At 37.9% G+C, this 13,655-nt stretch overlaps 1 protein-coding gene across 3 annotated transcripts in view; it reads left to right on the top strand.

Annotated features, from left to right (window-relative positions):
- The window catches only part of SLTM (SAFB like transcription modulator), a gene marked incomplete at both ends in the record, with an annotated part of 57,278 nt that overhangs the window by 23,993 nt on the left and 19,630 nt on the right, over nt 1-13,655 (top strand). The window contains 4 exons of one of the 3 annotated variants that reach the window (XM_080691791.1): nt 5,359-5,386; nt 6,926-7,166; nt 7,781-7,830; nt 12,481-12,599. In XM_080691791.1, the coding sequence (XP_080547917.1) occupies nt 5,359-5,386; nt 6,926-7,166; nt 7,781-7,830; nt 12,481-12,599 (438 nt within the window). Of the gene's footprint in view, nt 1-5,358; nt 5,387-6,697; nt 7,167-7,780; nt 7,831-12,480; nt 12,600-13,655 lie in introns of all 3 variants that reach the window. The other 2 variants (XM_080691790.1, XM_080691789.1) reach the window with 2 other exon arrangements.

The raw sequence follows: 13,655 nt of genomic DNA, 5'->3' as shown, positions 1-13,655 counted from the left end.
GCAGGCAGTTATTCGTTTAAGGTTATTTTGAAGTATATTCAGTCAAGCTGAATACAGTATTCACATATCAGAGGCAAGGTGGTGTCTTCTTAGCACCTGTACATACCTATCTCAAAATCAGTCTAGGGGAAGGTAGTAAAATACATGTTACTTTTAGTTGACTGAAAAGTAAGTCCAGCTGGGCGTGGTGGCGCACGCTTGTAAACCCAACATTCAGGAGGCTGAGACCGGAGGATCGCGGTTCGCGGACAGCCTCAGCTACTTAGTGAGGCCCTCTGCAACTCAGACCTGGTTTCAAAGTAAAGAATAAAAAATAGGGCAGGAGGTGTAGCTCAGAGGTTGAATGCCCTGGGTTCCACCCCCAGACCCGCAAAAAAAAGTATGTCCAGGCTTGACTTTGACTCTTAGTGCTCATTGTTGCTCCTACAGTGAAATGGAATTAGAAGAGCTTTTTGTATTAAGTCTTTTAGGATTCGTCTTCGGGTTGTAGATCTATCTCACTGTAAGCAGCATGAGTACCTGCCTTCTAGAGCATTTGATATTTTTTAAATTAAACTCAAAACTGGTTAATTGAAAGGAATCTGTTTTCAATTGGGGGGGGGTTCTTTTTTTTTTTTTTTTTTTTTGCAGGTCTGGGGATGGAACCCAGAGGCATTTTACCTCCGAGCTACTCCCCCTGCCCATTTTTTTATTCTTTATTTTGAAACAGGATCTCACTGAGTTGCAGAGGGCCTCACTAAGTAGCTGAGGCTGTCTGCGAACCGTGATCCTCCAGTCTCAGCCTCTCAAATGCTGGGATTACAAGCGCGCGCCACCACGCCCGGCTGGGTTCTTTTCAAATAAGGGATGTGTGTGTGTGATTTAGATAGGAAAAATTCTTGTCTTTCTTGGTTTGTGTTCTTATTACAAAGAATTTGTGGCTTATTTAGGACTTCGGTTTCACCTCAGTAGTGTTAGGTTTTTGTACATGGTGCACAGTAAAGTGATATGTACTTGTATATGTGGTTCATCTTTTCTACTAGCCCTAGTTTCTTTTGTGTTCCATCTTCATTTTTATTTTCTGGAAGCTGGGTCAAGCCTCTTTCCTATAAGAATTAAGGTTATGCAGTATGACTAGTGTTAGCATTATGTGAAGAAACTTATATTGTGAGATTCTTTGGAAGACGTGTAGTGCACACTTGTTATCCTAGCATTTGTGAGGCTGAGACAGGAGGATTGCGGTTCGTGGACTGTCTCAGCTACTTAGTGAGGCCCTATGCAGCTCAGAGACCCTGTTTCAAAATAAAGAATGGAAAATAGGGCTGGAGGTGTAGCTCAGAAGAATACCCCTGGATTTCATCCCAATACTGCAAAAAAAAAAAAAAAGTAAATTCAGATATAGCAATTTAGTAAGAAATTCTTAGGATGGGATGTGAAGGGAAACACACTAAGTGCATACACACACACACACACACACTCTGAACCTCATCATGTATAATTACAGTGCACCCAAAAAAAGTATATTTCAGGCATGATGTGTACAGGTATAATCCCTGTATTGGGGAGGCTGAGACAAGAGTATTGCAGATTCTCAGCCAGCCTCAGCTACTTAGTGAGGCCCTCCACATCTTGATGGGACCCTGTTTCAAAATCAAGAAAAGGCCAAGTGTGGTGGCACACACTTGTAATCCTAGTACTTGGGAGGCTGAGACTGGAGGATCATAGATTCAAGGACAGCCTCAACAATTTAATGAGGATTTCAGCAGCAGCCTAGTGAGGCCCTGTTCCCAAATAAGAAATAAAATTGGTCTGAGGATATATAGCTGGGAGATAGAATGCCTCTGGGGTCAATTCCCAGTACCACAAAATAAATAAATAAATAAATAAATAAATAAATAAATAAATAAATAAATAAATAAATAAATAAAATAAATTAGGGCTGGGGTATGTAGCTTGGAGGTAGACTGTCCCTGGGTTTAATCCCCATTACTGAAAAAATAAATTTTCTTTGTGCAATATAATACTTATAGTTATTTACATTGCCACTAATGATTTATTAATTTTGGCTTATTCTACTTCCTAAGCCTGATTTCAAGTATTTTTATTTTATTGTTTCTGTAACATGTAAAATAATGGCTCATTTGTGGATAGAAGTTACATTAACACATGTTAATTTTAATATTTATTTTTACAGTACTGGGGATGGAACCCAGGGTCATTTTCCCTCCGAGCTACACCATCAGCCCTATTTTTTATTCTTTATTTTGAAACAGGGTTTCACTGAGTTACAAAGGGCCTCACTAAGTAGCTGAGGCTGGGATTACAAGCGTGTGCCACCATGCATTGCATATGTTAATTTTTAGTTAAAATAGTATTTACAGTGATTTCTTATTCCCAATATATGAGAGGCTGAGATAGGAAGATAATAGGCTAGAGGCTAGCATGTGGTTACTTAGCAAGACCCTGTTTCAAAAGAAAAATGGCTGGGGATGTAGCTTGCAGCTTGGAGATAGAATACCCCTGGGTTCGATCTCCAGTGATTTCCCCAAAGAACAATTTTTTTTAGAAATATTATTGTAATTGAGATATAATTTTGAGCACATAGTAAAACATTTGACATATTAAGGAATGAATGCTTATATTTGAAACAAAAATGGGACTGTAAGATAAATGTGCCATATAAAGTCTTTATTTGTTGATTTTTACTTTAAGTTTTTCTTTTTTTTTTTTTCTGAGAGGTTGTCAGTTCTAAAGCAGGAATAGTTCTCTGTCCTCGCTGGACTGGCAGCATTAGTAGCATCACTGGAAACTTGTTAGAAATGTGTACTTTCTAGCCCTGCTTCAGACTTTCTGTATCAGCTAGCCTGGGGTTAGTGCCCAACAGTCTGACATGCCTCCCAGGGTTCTGATGCATGCTCAAGTTTGAGAGTCAGCGCTGTAAGGCTTTGATTTTGCTGACTTACACCACCTGACCTAAAACCGTCTACTTCTACTACTCAGCATTTACATATTACCATTGTATATTCAAACAGTCCTTAAAGTTTTTTTTTTAATTTGCGACAAAGTAATATATATATATATTTGCCTTTTACATGCCCTTATATTTGGAGAATGTTTCTATTTTTATATGATTACTTCAGTGATTTTTGTAATATTTTCTTTCCTTTTTTTTTTTTTTTTTTGTTGTTGTTGTACTGAGGATGGAATCCAGGGGCATTCTACCTCCGAGCTACACCTCCAGCCCTATTTTTTATTCTTTGTTTTGAAACAGGGTCTCACTAAGTTGCAGAGGGCGTAAGTAGCTGAGGCTGTCTGTGAATGACAATCCTCCTGTCTCAGCCTCCCAAATGGTGTCACAGTTTTTTTTTTTGTTTGTTTGTTTGTTTGTTTGTTTTCTTGGTGGTGGTACTGGGGTTCCTGGAGACCCTTCTACCTCTGGGCTACACTCCCAGACCTATTTTATATTTTTATTTGGAAACAGGATCTCTTAAGCCAGCAAGGCTAGCTTCAAACCAGCTCAACCCTATTTCCGCCTCCCAAGGCCGGGTATTACAAGCGTGCGCCCAGTATTGTCACAAATTCTTAATGGTACCTCTTGAAACCAGATGTGTCAGAATTCAGAATTCTTTGATTATTTTTTCTCTCTCTTTTTTTTTTTTTTTCCTTTTTAGTACTGGAGATGGAATCCAAGGGCACTGTACCTTCAAGCTACACCCCCAGCCTTATTTTTTATTCTTTATTTTGAAACAGGGTCTCAACTAATTGCATTAAGTAGTATCTGAGGCTTTCCATGAACCATGATTCTCCTGTTTCAGCCTCCCAAATGCTGGGGTTGCAAGCATGTGCCACCATGCCTAGCTTAATAGAAAAATAAATATTTTCCCCTGTGTCACATTCCTGTTTTCAAGATAGCATATTTTACATGAAGTAAAAATATTAAATATTTTAAAATTTAAGTCACTTTTTTCGAATGAGTTGGGTGCCTTTTTTTTGTAATAACACACCATTTTTATTTATTTATTTTTTGTGGTACTAGGGATGGAACCAGGGGCATTCTACCTCCAAGCTACACCCCCAGTCCTATTTCTTATTCTTTATTTGGAAACAGGGTCTCACTGAGTTGGAAAGGGCCTCATTAAGTAGTAGCTGAGGCTGTCCTGGAATTGCAATCCCCCTGTCTCAGCCTCCCAAATGCTGGGGTTGCAAGCATGTCCCACCACACCCGGCCAACAGATACCTTTTTTTTTTTTTTTTTTTTTTGGTGTTACTGGGGTTCCTGGAAGCCCTTCTACCTCCGGGCTACACTCCCAGACCTATTTTTTACATTTTTATTTGGAAACAGGGTCTCCTAAGCCAGCACGCGCGGCTGGCTTCGAACCTGCGTGATCCTCCTGTCTCTGCCTCCCAAGCGCGGGGATTACAAGCGTGCGCCACCACGCCCGGCCAACAGATACCATTTTAAAATTGGCTGGAAGCTGGGTATAGTGGCACACATCTGTAATCCCAGTACTTGGGAGGTGAGACAGGGGGATCACAGGTTTGAGGACAGCCTCAGCACTGCAGTGAGACTTCAGCAATCTAGTGAGATCCCATTTAAAAACAAAAATAACAAAGGACTGGGAGTGTAGGTTGGAAGTAGTATGCCCCTGGTTCAATCCCAGCACCACACACACAGAGTAATTTGAAACTAACTAGTCTAGTGGTCATCTTCCTCATGTCTGAAATGCTTAATGAGTGTGTTTTTTGTTGTTGTTGTTGTTGTTTTACTAATGTACATTCAAGCCCTTGAAAAAGTGTATTTTGAACACTAAATGTATTTTAGACAATAGAGTTCCTGTGGAGCCAGGTGCGGTAACATCTACCTATAGTCTTAATACTTGGGAGACTGAGACAGGAGGATCACAGGTTCACAGCCAGCCTCAGCAACTTAGAGCCTCTACAACTTAGATCCTGTTTCATAATAAAAAATAAAATAGGGCTGGGGACAGGACTCAGAGGCAGAATGTCTCTGGGCTTCAATCCTCAGTAATATATACAACACACAGTACCTGTGAACTTAGTGATATAAGATAATTAGAAACCTTTTTATTCTTTGATAGATTATAGAAACTAGCTTTGAATAATGAAACTAATATTTACTTGTTTGTTGATGGAGTCATCCACAGATTTCCCCTTTTCTTTCCTAAAATTGTACATACCAGGCAGGTGCTACATTTCTCTAAATGGGCCCTGGTCTGATTGGAATATCCTTATTTCTTAGTGATAGATATCCCTAATTAATATTATTAAATTATCTACCAGTTTAACTTAACAGATTTTGTGCTATTACTATAACTTTAAATGAATTTATTTTACATTTGATTATTCTTTAAATTTCAGGATGGTGAGGAAGAAGAAAATGAGAAAGGTATGTTTAATGCTAAGTAGAGTTTAAAACATGCTAACATTTAGAAAAGTAAATTATATGAAAACATTCCTTATATGAAATCTTACTTGTAAATTAAGTTTAGTTTCAAATTTATCAATTTAGTGAATTAAGTTAGCATCTTCAGTTAATTTTTCACTTGATTTTCTTTTGAACACTTAAGGTAGATTCTAACTTAATAGTACATATCCGTTACTATAGTGAAAAATGCCGTTTTTTACTTTAATTTTAATTTTATTTTAAAAATAACTTCTAGCGCACGGTAAGTTATGTCCTTAAGACTGACGCTGTAGTAACTCTTACATGCTTATTGGAGTTCTAGTATATAAATCATAATGAATTCTGCAACTAGTTCCCAAAATGGTGAGTGAACTGGAAACTGACTTTGTATTTGTTGTTTAAAGAAACATTCACAGTCTTGACAGTTTTAGTACTCTAGGAGAACTATCTCATCCAACACAATTATAGAGCTATCAGTAGCAATACATGTGATCAGCATGAGGTTGAGCTCTTGGACAGAAGTCAGAGGATCTTCTCTGGACTAGAAAGGACGTGGAACAGGCTTCTAAGCAAGGCAGAATAAACAACCCTGAAGCAATGAGGAATGAAATCAACCCACTGACTGAAAATCTCACATACCTGAGGCCTTTTTGTGTTTTGGGAATGCAAGACATCTTTGAAAACAGTCATTGTGGACTGACTGGACAGGATGAAGACTGGAAATAGCCAATCTCCTGGACATTATGGAGCAGGAACATCTTCGGAGCCTTCTGTAGCAGTGTTCCATATGATGCTGGACAGACGACCCAGGAATTGAAGAAAGAAAAAGATGACACCCTGGAAAGATGACACTTTGAAGACTGATTTCCTCGGAATGTGACCTTCCAGGAAGTCACCGTGGGAGCTCTGAAGGTCACAAGGGTTAAATCCCAAGATGATTGGAGCACTGAAAAACAAATCGGCACAATTCTCACTATCCCATGAAGGAAAAAAATCTTCCATATTCCATTTAACTTAAAACCAGAAAGGAAGAGCTATTATCTTCAAGGATGGATCCATATCTCACTATCATTATGTGATGTTTGTATATAGAGATCCCTTTCCCATGAAGAATAAGTGATCCTGGGTAAAGGATTGTTTATGTTAGTTAATACCCTTGTGTTTTTTTTCCCCCTAACCTTCCATCAGTGCTAATAACTGGCTTTATATTTTCTAGGTCCTATTCTAGCTTATGAATATGAAATTGTTTAAACTTCTTGTTTTGCCATATTTATTCCTGTTAAATCCTCTTAGATATAGCAGGTTCTGGTGATGGTACACAAGAAGTATCTAAACCTCTTCCTTCAGAAGGGAACCTAGCTGAGGCTGATCACACAGCTCATGAAGAGATGGAAGCTAATGCGACTGTGAAAGAAGCTGAGGATGACAACATCTCGGTCACAATCCAGGCTGAAGATGCCATCACTCTGGATTTTGATGGTGATGACCTCCTAGAAACAGGTAAAAATGTGAAAATTACAGATTCTGAAGCAAGTAAGCCAAAAGATGGGCAGGACGCCATTGCACAGAGCCCGGAGAAGGAAGCCAAGGATTATGAGATGAATGCGAACCATAAAGATGGTAAGAAGGAAGACTGCGTGAAGGGTGATCCTGCCGAGAAGGAAGCCAGAGAAAGTGCTAAGAAAGCAGAATCTGGAGAAAAAGAAAAGGATACTTTGAAGAAAGGGCCCTCGTCTACTGGGGCCGCAGGTCAAGCAAAGAGGTTTGTTTTTCTATGTCAGTTCTTTACGATACTGAATTCCAGCATTCAATAAGATCACTCTACATTAAGGGGGTGGCTTCAAGACCATGTACAGTAATTAGTGTCTTATGATCCTGCCTGTAATATTTTTGACCGTCATAAGTTACTTTTAAAAAAATTGAAGATCTTCATAATATGCAGTGTGTCCTACTGATTGCATTGTCGAATTGTCAGCATATATTTGGTTTTTCTGGTTATTTTTGTTTTTGTTTTGTTTTTTTCAAATTGACAATTTTTTGTTTTATTTTTTAAAATCCTTGTGATGATGGTTAATGAACAACTATCAGTTCTAAGAACACAAAATGAAGTCAAGTCCCAGTCCTGAAATCTGGAGAAGATGGCCATATATCCACTGAATAGAATTGTCAGAAAATCTAGATCTTCAGGCATCTTGGGGAAAATCAGTGCAAGAATCCTAAGGGAGTCATTTGTTCAAAAACATAACCTAGGCTTTTGGAATTGTTAATTTGTGTGAAAATAGCACTAGATTGCAATGTAGTCAATACCAAGACGCTCGATTTTTGCTTTGTTTTTGTTTTCTGTTTTCAATTTCTTCTGGTGATTTGCCTCTTTAGCTCTTCAAAGGAACCCAAAGACAGCAAGATATCCTCTAAAGATGACAAAGGTAACGGTTTCCTGTCTACTTCAGTAAAAACTTTGCATATTTTCACTAAAAAGAGTTGTCTGTATTTTCTCTGACATTTAGTCTTTAAACATTTTGTTGACTGACTTAAAAGTTTGGATGGCTTTTGTGTAACTTATAAAGTTCGATATATTATAGCAAACTCTGTGATTAAAGCTGTTCTTCAGTAACCTATTTTGTAAGCTGGGATGAGTATGTGAAAAGCTCACTTGCTAGGGAAATTTACCGGGTTTGAGCGAATCAATTGTATATTAATAGATACTTCATTTTCTTACATTATAATTTTTAGAAGTATTTTATCTTGCCGGGCGTGGTGGCGCACGCTTGTAATCCCCGCGCTTGGGAGGCGGAGACAGGAGGATCGCGTGGGTTCGAAGCCAGCCGCGCTGGCGTAAGAGACCCTGTTTCAAAAATATAAAATAGGTCTGGGAGTGTAGCCCGGAGGTAGCAGGGCTTCCAGGAACCCCAGTACCACCAAAAAAAAAAAAAAAAGAAGAAGAAGTATTTTATCTTTAGTTGCAGTGATTTTTAACCGCTCTATATGATCACATCTGCTTCCATGTTCTCTAGGAGGAAATGTAAATAATAAATAACACTTGTGCATTATGAAGTCTTTTGTTTTGGTTTGGTTTTTTTAATGTGGTGCTGGTACTAGAACCTAGGAGCATTCTACTCTGAGCTACACCCTAGCCCTATTTTTTTATTTTGAAACAGAGGCTGACTAAATTGTGGAGGGCCTCACTAAGTATTTGAGGCTGGCTGAAAACCTTCAATCCTCTTATCTCAGCCTCCCAAGTACTAGGATTACAAGCGAGCACCACCACACCCAGCTGAAGTCTTAATGTTTTAGAAGAAAATCAGTCTCTAATATTTGGTCTTTCTTTCTTTATTCTTTAAATCAGGCCATAATTCTATTAGTATAACCAGTATATACACTATTTTAATGCTTTAAAATTTATTTCCTAATTTGACTTATTTTGGGTTAGTGGTTGTCTTGTATAGGAAAATTATTTTAAATTAAAAGTTTTACGATACAGTATTTGTTTGCTTTTTGTTTTGGAAAATCTCTAGTTATCTTATGCCCATGCGGTATAATGGTTTTATCTTGTATATATGCTATGTCTACTTGAAAAATATTTGCTTTCTAGTAATGTATTTTAAGGGAAAATACATTATTCGGGAACTTTAAAGTCCTAAAATACCTCTTGAGTGTTTAAAGGAGGATTATATGACTCCTCTGTGGTTTATTTAATGTGTTTTGTTAGTGTATTTTAATAGTGGAAAATTAAGTGATTTGAACTAGTAATTGACAGTTGTAATACTCACTTTTTTACATTTTGAGTTCGTAGATAAAATACAAAATGTTCATAAAATCTTATCCTTTGTTTTGTTTTGGTTTTTGGTGATACTGGGGTTCCTGGAAGCCCTTCTACCTCTGGGCTACACTCCCAGACCTATTTTATATTTTTATTTGGAAACAGGGTCTCTTAAAGCCAGCGCGATCCTCCTGTCTCCTCCCAAGCGCGGGGATTACAAGTGTGTGCCACCACGCCCGGCTTAAAATCTTATCCTTTAAACTTAGAAGCTTAATGATTTTAGAAATACTGCCTACTTTCCTATCTTAAATTTTTTCTTCAAGTAGATGTGTACCTGGTATCAATATTACTAGTAAAAAAAGATCACATTTCATAAGATAAAACAGGTCCTTAGGTGAATGTCTGTCTTAAAATAGAAAACATCAGTCATTAATATTTAAGATATTTTGAGCCGGGCATCATGGAGTAGGCTTGTAATCCCAGCATTTGGGAGGTTGAAATAGGATCGCAGGTTGTGGACAGCCTCAGCTACTTAGTGAGGCCCTTTGCAATTCAATGAAACCCTGATTCCAAATAAGGAATAAAAAATAGGGCTGAGGGTGTAGCTCAGAGGTAGAATGCCCCTGGGTTCCATTTCCAGTACCGAAAAAATAAATAAAGCCGGGCATGGTGGCGCACACTTGTAATCCCCGCGCTTGGGAGGCAGAGACAGGAGGATCGCGCAGGTTCGAAGCCAGCCGTGCTGGCTTAGGAGACCCTGTTTCCAAAAATAAAAAATAGGTCTGGGAGTGTAGTCCGGAGATAGACGGGCTTCCAGGAACCCCAGTACCACCAAAAAAAAAAAAAAAAAAAAAAAAAATAATAATAATAATAATAATAATAAATAAATAAATAAATAAAATAAAAAGACATTTTAAAGCCGGGTGAGGTGGCGCACGCTTGTAATCCAGCATTTGGGAGGCTGAGACCTGAGGATCATGGTTTCAAAATAAAGAATAAAAAATAGGGCAGAGAGTGTAGCTCGGAGGTGAAATGCCCCTGGGTTCCATCCCCAAACCCGCAGGGAAAAAAAAAAAAAAAAAAAAGACATTTTAAGCTGAGTGTGGTGGTGCATGCTTGTACTATCAGTAGTTGAGAGGCTGAGACAGGAGGGTTTTGGGTTCTTGTCTAGTCTCAGCTACTTAGGCCCTCTGCGACTTAGTGAGACCTTGTTTCAAAAATAAAGAATTAAAAAATAGGGCTGGAGTTATAGCTTGGAGGTAGAATGCTCCTGGGTTCCATCTCTAGTACTGCCCCCCCAAAAAAATATATATATATATATATTTTTTAAAATTTAGTCAATACCTCAATTCCTCACTTGAGTGTGATGATGCATACTTATAATCCCAGTATTTGGGAAGCTGAGACAGGAGGTTCAAGGCCAGTGTGCAGTAATTTAGTAAGACCGTTTCAAAATAAAAATAGGCCTGGGAGGGTAGCTCAGAGATAGAATGCCTCTGTGTTCAATCCCCAGTATCACAAAAAAATGAAAATTAAGGGCTAGGGGTACAGCCTAGTGGTAGAACAACCCTGGGTTCAGTCCTTAATACAGAAAAACCAAAAAAACCCCATTGATTCCTCTTTGTATAACTTGACGCTGTAAAATTTTTTTTTTCTGTGTCTGGGGGTGGAACCCAGGGACATTCAATCTCCAAGCTACACCCTCTGTCCTATTATTTATTTATTTTGGTGGTACTTGGGGGTGGAACCCAGGGGATTTCTACCTCCAGACTATACTCCCAGACCTATATTATATTTTATTTGGAAATAGGGTCTTACTAAGTTACTTAGAGCCTCACTAAGTAGCTGAGGCTGACTTCAAACCTGTGCGATCCTCCTGTCTCAGCCTCCCAAGTACTGGGATTACAACCGTGCACCACCATGCCTGGCTTTATTCTTTATTTTGAAACAGGATCTCACTAAGTTGCGGAGGGCCTTACTAAGTAGATGAGGCTGTCCCCGAACTGCGATCCTCCGGTCTCAGCCTCCCGAATGAATGCTAGGATTACAAGCGTATGTGCCAACACACCTGACTTAACACTGTAACTTTTCAACTCATACTGTGATATAACTTTTTAAAGTACTAAAATTTTATTATTGTTCCCACATATTATAGCATGGAGTTATAGAAGTTATTTCTTTTACTATGGCATGTTTGAAAAAAGCACTAAAGGGTGACTGGCTGGGCTTGTATTCTAAAATACACAGTCTATATGTTATGAAGGCAAGAATTGTGCATGAAAACAGTATAGAAGAGTATAATTCATATAATAATTTACCTATGCTAAATGATTTCAAGATCTCTGGCCTAATTCATGTTTTTTCTTTTTTTTTTTTTTTTTCGGGTTTGGGAATGGAACCCAGGGGCATTCGACCTCCGAGCTATATCTCCTGCCCTACTTTTTATTCTTTATTTTGAAACCGGGTCTCATTGAGTTGTAGAGGGCCTCACTAAGTAGCTGAGGCTGTCCGCCAACCACGATCCTCCGGTCTCAGCCTCCCTAACGCTGGGATTACAAGCGTGTGCCACCACACCCGGCTCTTATTCTTGTTTTAGAAAATTGCTTTTTTACTGGGGCATGATGGTGTATGCCTGTAATCTCAGTACTTGGGAGAGTAAGAGGATTGCACGTTCAAGGGCAGTCTTGGTAACTTTGGCAAGGCCATCTTTCAAAATGAAAAATAAAAATTGGAGGTGGAATGTGTCTGGGTCTAATCTCCAGCCCCCACCCCAGATTGTTTTTTATTTGATCAGTCTTATCTAGCTGCATATAATTTTCATTTTCTCTTACCCTTTCTCTAGAAGAGATTGAAGGTGGCAAACTATTTAGTCTTTATTAACCTTTGAAAACACTTATTATTTACTCTGACTTTTCCCTCTTCCACTTTAGTTTCTCAGGATCTAAAGTCCACAATCTTGCAGAAGAGGCAGTTAAGCAGACTGTTCATTCCTAGATTGCTTCCTGGTCGCTTGTGTTAAATACAGTTAGTTTAGAGTATAAATTATTAAAACCTAACAGAAAAAAAATCCAAGATGTGTAACTGATTTTTCATCCACTTTAACTTAGAACTCATGCAGTAGAATTTCTTTCCTCTCTGGTTATGTTGTTTATTGATTGATTTTAATCATAGCAAAGTCATAGAATTTTGAATATAGTAAAATAATAGTATCAATTTAAAGGAAGGATTTTATAGTTTGAAAGAACATGCCCCTTGTAATTTTGCAAAAATAATTCTGAGTAAGATACTTAAACATTTGATATTAAATCTATTCTAGGAAGTACAAGTAGTACTAGTGGTAGCAGTGGAAGCTCAACTAAAAATATCTGGGTTAGTGGACTTTCTTCTAATACCAAAGCTGCTGATTTGAAGAACCTCTTTGGCAAATATGGAAAGGTACATTATTTTTACCTTTGTATTCATCTTTCTAGTATCTGTATTTGAAATACATTGCATTCGAATAGTATCATGTAAATATTCTAACTTTTTATCTCTTAGGATTGATACAGGTATAATTATTGAGTTGTGAATAATGGTCCAATAGGGTTAGGGGTTGAATGGTGTTTTATCATTTAACCTCACTTTGAGCCCTGGGCATCTTTGTGTTCTAAACCTTAAATCCATTTAAGTCAAGGACTGAGTTTTAGTAATCATGATTTTTTTTAGTACCTAGCCTAAGATCTAGCACGTTGCTTAGGCTAATTTGATCACCTTGAAAATAAAATGCTGATCTCAGGCAGTAGGATATATAAATGGGGAGGGCAAATATGTCCCCTATAGAGATTCCATTATTTCAATGGTAGAGAAAAATGTAAAACTGTGTGTGTGTGTGTGTGTGTGTGTGTGTGTGTGTGTAAATGTATATATGTGTGCGCATACATGCACATGTGTGTGTTTAACCAGAAGTTGTCCTAAATGCTGTGAAAGAAAAGTGGTATGTGTTAAGCATGAAAAAGAAGGGTCTTTACTATGATTCATTCATTAGGAATGATTTCTCTGGCATTTAAGGGGAGAACTAAAAGAAGAGAAGTAGTAAAGAATATTCATATAATGCATGTTGCATTGGACTGAAGTGTTTCTTTCTTGCTTTCTACTTACCTTAGTTTTTCATATATATCCTATTATTTTACCTAACTCTACTAAAAGCTTTTTGAGGGAAGGGACCTTGTCTGCTGTACTTTGTGTACAGGATAGGCTTGAAGGATTTATACAATGAATGACTGATATTGATAAATAGCCACTGATGAATGTTATAAAAACCTGTCCTGTTGATTTTAGGAGGTTTTGGTGTGTTTTTTTTTTTTCTTTTCTTTTTGAGGATTGCCTGAGAAAAGGCTCTTGTATGTGTCCAATACAGAACACTGAAAATTTAGTTCCATAATCAGCTGTAGAATTTTTGTTCTGCTTTCAGTAATGTATTATTAAAGATATGAAAACTTCTATTTTTTATTT

The sequence above is a fragment of the Muscardinus avellanarius genome (genome assembly GCF_963383645.1).
Source record: "Muscardinus avellanarius genome assembly, chromosome: 3".
NCBI classification, from domain to species: Eukaryota; Metazoa; Chordata; class Mammalia; order Rodentia; family Gliridae; genus Muscardinus; species Muscardinus avellanarius.
The sequence above is the reverse complement of the archived record's forward strand: the minus strand, read 5'-3'. Positions and strand labels throughout refer to the sequence as shown.